This window comes from Cryptomeria japonica, chromosome 2 (assembly GCF_030272615.1).
Source record: "Cryptomeria japonica chromosome 2, Sugi_1.0, whole genome shotgun sequence".
NCBI lineage: Eukaryota > Viridiplantae > Streptophyta > Pinopsida > Cupressales > Cupressaceae > Cryptomeria > Cryptomeria japonica.
The window spans coordinates 622,836,204-622,842,839 of NC_081406.1; the positions used below are offsets into that span (position 1 = coordinate 622,836,204).

General features: G+C 40.2%; 1 protein-coding gene across 1 annotated transcript; it reads left to right on the forward strand.

Annotated features, from left to right (window-relative positions):
• The first annotated feature begins 229 nt into the window (after nt 1-229).
• Nucleotides 230-5,802, forward strand: LOC131078681 (nitrate reductase [NADH] 2). The gene is made up of 4 exons (XM_058016438.2): nt 230-1,788; nt 2,688-2,828; nt 3,089-3,321; nt 4,214-5,802. The coding sequence occupies exons 1-4, from the start codon at nt 807-809 to the stop codon at nt 5,570-5,572; spliced, it is 2,715 nt and encodes a 904-aa protein (XP_057872421.2). The 5' UTR covers nt 230-806; the 3' UTR covers nt 5,573-5,802.
• The last annotated feature ends 834 nt before the right edge of the window (nt 5,803-6,636 follow it).

The following is a 6,636-nucleotide window of genomic DNA, read 5'->3' on the forward strand; positions in this document are numbered from 1 at the left end:
CGCAGAGACCGGCTATGATGGGTTGCAAAGGTTGGCCTTTCAGGACTCCCAAAAGCCACCCAATGTTGTATGGCCGCTTGTCCCTCCCCGCTTCGCCGCTTCACAGGCGGTTTTAAGTCACATGCCCTGTACAAGTTCGAATGGGCCACGGTCACATCAGCCGAATCCTTTGGGCAACTGGCAACTTACTCTTTTTCTCTTGTGCTTCTGCCGTCAAAGGTGGAAACTTTTGTGTGGCTTGGATGCACAGCTCCTGGAGCTTTGGCCCCACTTGGCATTCCCATTCAACGTCTCCTTTTAGTATATATTTGGTTTCAGATCTTCACAACTCAAATGGCTTGGCGCCTCTAGATAGATAGATTGATAGAGAGATTTAACCAGTTTTTCTCTTCTCTTTGTAGTATATATTTGGTTTCTCCTTTTAGTATATATTTCAGATCCTTACAACTTCTTTAATGGTGCCTCTAGATGGATAGATTCATAGATATAACCAGTTTCTTCTCTTCTCCTTTTAGTATATATTTGGTTTCAGATCCTCACAACTTCTCTAGATAGATAGATTGATAAATAGCTAACCAGTTTCTTCTCTTCTCCTTTTACTAGATATTTGATTTCAGATCCTCACAACTTCTTCAATCGTGCCTCTAAATAGATAACCAGTTTCTTCTCTTTCTCTTCTCTTCTCCTTTTAGTATATATTTGGTTTCAGATCGTCACAACTTCAATGGCTCCTCTAGATAGATAGATAGTTAGTTTCTTCTTCTCTTTCTCTTCTCTGGCTTAGATTGTGTTGTTCTGGTTCAACCATGGCGGCCTCTGTTGGTAATCGGCAATTCAATGTGGAGGGTCGAAACGGGCTCATTTCGTATGGGAGTAGAAGTCACCTAGGTAGAAAAGTCCCCGAGTCCATACCCACTCGGGATTTCTTTGAATTGCAGACTCCCCGACCCAAGGCCTTACAGGAGGAAGAGGAAGAAGAGGAAGAAGATGATGTTGTGTGGGAGTTTCCAGAAGAAGAGGAAACGGCGGCGGACCCTAGGGATGCAGGGACGGCGGATGAATGGGTGAAGAGGAATTCACACCTGGTTCGACTCACTGGAAGGCATCCCTTCAATTGTGAAGCCCCGCTATGTCGGCTGATGCGTCACGGTTTCATTACACCCGTGTCGTTGCATTACGTGCGTAATCATGGGCACGTTCCTCATTGCAGCTGGGATGACTGGCGCGTGGAGGTTTGTGGCCTGGTGAAGAGGCCTATGCAGCTGAGCATGGAGCAGCTGGTGGAGGAGTTCAAGCCACGGGAACTGCCGGTCACTCTGGTGTGCGCCGGGAACAGGAGAAAAGAGCAGAATATGGTGAAGCAGACCATTGGATTTAACTGGGGCGCCGCCGGTGTTTCTACCTCTGTTTGGCGTGGCGCCCGCCTTGCTGACCTGCTGCGCCGGTGCGGGATCATGTCCAAGAAGAAGGGAGCTCTGTACGTGTGCTTTGAGGGCGCTGAGGATCTACCCGGAGGTGGCGGCTCCAAATATGGGACTAGTATTTCTGTTGATATTGCAATGGATTATGCCCGAGATGTTATTGTTGCTTATCGACAGAACGGTGAGCTTCTGCAGCCTGACCATGGGTTTCCTGTGAGGGTCATCATTCCTGGTTTTATTGGCGGCCGGATGGTGAAATGGTTGAGATGTATCCGTGTGAGTTCTGTTCAGTCTGATAACTATTATCACCATAGGGACAACAAGGTTCTTCCTTCTCATGTCGATGCGGATTCTGCTATTTCTCAAGGTAAGGGAGTCGGAGTCAGGAGTCGTCGGTCGACTTTTGTCTATGCAGCATACATGATGTACCTTTTTTTTTATTATGTGAGTCATGTGGGTTCTAGAATATTCTCTAGAGTCCCCACATTAGAACCTCCACATTATTTGGAGATGGAACTTGATTGTCTGCTATCATGGTGGTTCAAATAGTGGAATGTGGACATCTCTTACCTGCTCCCTCATCATAATTTTTTTTCCTTTTTAGTGTTGTTTTTGGATTTGATTGTTTTGTATCAATATTTTTTGGATCATATTTAATTGTGTTTTTACTGGTATTGTTTTTGGATTCAAATAGTGGAATATGGACATCTCTTACTTGTTCCCTCACCATGATTTTCTTTTCTTTTAGAGTGTTGTTTTTGGATTTGATTGTTTTGTATCATATTTAATTGTGCTTTTACTAGTATTGTTTTTGAATTTAAATGCCTATGATTGATTGAGATTGTTTTGTACATGTTCAACTGTATTTTTATCAATGTTGATTTTGGATTTATAAGATTGAGATTGTTCTGGAAATTTTTTAGATGCTCTGGATTTATAAGATTGAGATTGTTTTGGAAATTTTTTAGATGCTCTCCCAGTATTTTTAATTATAATGTATTTACTAGTGTTGTTTTTGTGTATGACATTGAGATTGTTTTGCATCCACGTTTCAGATCATACTTAATTACGTTGAAATATTAGTTGAATTCAGAAGTAACAACTCTATTTTAGATCTTATTTTGATGAAATTTGAGTTTAATTGTTGATGCAAACAGTTGAATCTAGAAATAACTAAGTAAATCAGTATGAAGAGTGAAAGTTTGATGTCTTATTAAGTGAATAATCCTACCTAAACTTTATATGATTTGTTTGTTGCGCTATCAGGATGGTGGAACAAACCCGAATACATCATCAATGAGCTTAACATAAACTCCGTCATTACCACGCCTTCCCACGAGGAAATCCTACCAATTAACTCCTCTACAACGCAGCGGCCTTACGCTCTCAAAGGATACGCATATTCTGGTACGTTTTATTATTAAATCTAGTCTTAGATGCCCATCTTGGTCTTAGATGCCCGGTGGCTTATGGGCCACATGATATTAACACCTGTGAGAAGACATCTACACTTTATGCACCCGATGATTCTGTTTATGAGCTTTTACTTTCTTTCCCTCTAGGCATATACTTACCTAATCACCTTTTATATTTTTTATGTTTTGGCTGTTTCTCGTGATTGGTTAGAGTTCTACAAGTGATAGAGAGTTGTTCGACATTGTGTGCAGGCGGAGGGAGAAAAGTTATACGGGTCGAGGTAACATTTGACGGCGGGGAGACCTGGAAACTCTGCTCGCTCACTCATCCGGAAAAGCCAAAGAAATACGGCAAACACTGGTGCTGGTGCTTCTGGGAGCTCGAGGTTGAGGTCATGGAACTCTTAAGCGCCAAGGAGATCGCTGTCCGTGCTTGGGACGAATCCATGAACACTCAGCCCAAAGATCTTACCTGGAACGTCATGGTAACTACTAGAACTCTCTAGTATCTACCATCATTTGTGGAATATTCATTATCTTTTATCTTGTTTTTGGATTTGATTGCATTAATATTTCAGATCATGCTTTATGATTCAATCATCAGAATTTTAGAAAGCTCAAAGAGATGTTCTTTTTAATTCTTTTTAACTACCCATGATGTGTACTGAACAACAGCAATTAGGGCACTCAGTAGAATATGATGGATAGCTGTAAAGAGAGCTCAAAGAAGGTGCAGAGAATAATATGTTTAATGATATAACAGCTTTCTACAATTCATAATCTTTCTTGTTGTTTCTAGATTTGATTGTGTATGTATTTTTTGTATCTAACATTTCGGATCACACTATGATTCATAATGTTCTTTTTAACTACCCATAATGTGTACTAACAGCAATTCGGGCACTCAGTAAGACATGATGGATAGCTGTAAGAAAGCTCAAAGAGGGTGCAAAGGATATATGTTTAATGATAACAATTTTTCATAATTCATAATCTTTACTGTTGTTTCTAGATTTGATTGTGTATGTATTTTTGTATCTAACATTTCGGATCACACTATGACTCATCTTTAGGATAAATCTTACAATATGACTCATCTCTAAGATGCTAAAGAGCTCAAAAAATAGATGTTTTTTTTTCGTTTTCATAATCTTTCTTGTTGTTTCTGGATTCTCTTGTGAATGTGTTTTTGTACCAACGTTTCAGACGATCTATGATTTATCATCAAGATGTTAGATAATTTTTTTTGTGTTCAGAAACTTTCTCTTTATTATTTCTGAATTCGATTGTCTATATATTTTACATCAACATTTTAAATCACACTCTATGATCATTTTTTTCTTTCTTTTCTGAAACGGCAATTTGGACACTGTGCAGGGGATGATGAACAACTGCTGGTTCAGAGTGAAGTTAAACTTATGCATGCCTCACCATGGAGAGATAGGGCTGGTGTTCGAGCACCCAACTCGTCCAGGGAACCAATCTGGAGGATGGATGGCGAGGGAGAAGCAATTGGAGGACACGCAACTGCAGACGAATCACACCCTTAAAAAGAGCTCATCCACGCCCATGATGAACACGGCTTCCAAGAACATAACGCTCTCCGAGGTGCAGAAGCACAACAATGCGGAATCTGCATGGATTATCGTCCACAATCACGTGTACGACTGTACCAAATTCCTGAAAGATCATCCGGGGGGGATGGACAGCATCCTCATCAATGCCGGTTCAGACTGCACAGAAGAGTTCGATGCTATACACTCTTCAAAAGCCAAAGCCATGTTAGAAGACTACCGCATAGGAGAGCTCCTTACAAGCAGTCTTACAGGTGGTTCCTCATCCTCCTGTGAGTCTTCTCCAGATAATTCCATGCATGGAGCAAACAGGGTCTTTGCAGCTCTCAGGTTGGCCCCCATAACAGAGCTTCACATTTCGAAACCACCGCCGGCACTCAATCCAAAGCAAAACATCACGTGTAAGCTTGTTTCCAAGAAGGAAGTAAGCCATGACGTGAGATTGTTCAGATTCGCCCTCCCCAGTCCCGATCAAAACTTGGGTCTCCCTACCGGAAAACACATTTTTGTGTCAGCTTACATAGACGACAAGCTGTGCATGAGGGCTTACACGCCTGTAAGTTCAGACGATGAACTGGGTCACTTCGACCTGCTTGTCAAGATCTACTTCAAGGGCGTACATCCCAAGTTTCCTGATGGGGGGCTCATGTCTCAGTATCTCGAGACAATGGCGGTGGGAGAATCCATCAAAGTGAAAGGGCCAGTGGGTCATATACAATATCATGGGCAAGGCCATTTCACCATTAATGGGCATACCAAGCTTTGCAAAACTATTGCAATGGTGGGTGGGGGAACGGGCATAACACCCTTATACCAGGTTATCATGGCCGTTCTCAAAGATCCCACGGATGAGACTCAAATTCATCTGGTTTACGCCAATAGAACTGAGGATGATATACTTCTCAGGGAACAGCTTGATCAGTTCTCTGAACACCACTCCAATTTCAAAGTCTGGTATGTTATAAGCAATTCTGTGAAGGAGGGGTGGAAATACAGCTTGGGTATCATAAATGAAGAGATTTTGAGAGACCATCTTCCAGATGGGTTGTCTCCTGATACTTTGGCCCTAATGTGTGGCCCTCCACATATGATCCAGCTTGCATGTTTGCCCAATCTGGCCAAGATGAATTACGACGTGAAAAACTCCTGTTTTCAGTTTTAACTTATCCTTGTGTAGTTACCATTTTCTGCCTCTCCTACTTCCAAATCTCACTCACTTGCAAGTGAGATTTGTGGGCATCAAATTCTGGTTTTCTCTTAAACATCAACAAATTCTTCCTCTGTAGACTAGTTAAAAAAAAGCTTCATATTACGTCCATAGTAAGATGTAAATAATAATGAAACCTAGTTAATATGCATTTACAGAAATAGTCGGCCTGTCGTTATGATCAATGTGTTCTCGGATGGTGCACGTTACACAGCTGTACTTTGTACCAGCTGTGGACAGAAATGTTTCATTGTCATAACCTGGAATTTGGAGTCCCACATTGGAAAGAGTCTTCACACTTTTTCATTTTCTATGACTCATCAAAATATAGGTATTGTTTTTACAAAATGACGCTTTTGATTTTTATTGCTCTCTACCTACTCATAAATGCGAAGTATATGCCGTAATTAAAAAAACTTCAATACTTCAATTGAAAATAGAAAGGATTGAAGATTACTGTTGAATAAGGCACTGAGAGTCTTGGGTAAGTTTTTGGGTCAAAACCCAGGATTCAAAACCGTGGGTTATATAAGGCAGAACATTGAAATGGGCATTTGGTTTTGTGGAAGTAAGTTTGACATCCCCTCAAACTGAACTTAACTCTAATCCATTATCCTTCAAATGTAAAAAATATCCTAAATCTAGCCACTTTACTAAAGATTACATAAAATTAACAGTAAATTTAGAGAAAGTTCTTCAAATGTAATGAATGTCATAAATCTGTCTATTTTCCTAATAGCTGCAGAAAAGATTAATAGATTGGAGAATGATGAAAGTTGAAAAACATGTCACTGTGATTTCATATTTATCCAGTTATTACAGTGGCATGGATAATAGATAAAAGTTGAAAAGATGTGATAAAAGATACTTAATATGGTTCCATCTTTTATCTGAAATTGTGCTTATTCAGTTATTATGGTAGAATAGATAGCATGTTAAAGTGTTATAAGGTTTCAGTTTTTCTATGAATTTATATTTATTTAATTATTGTAGCATTATAGATAACGGATGAAAGTTGA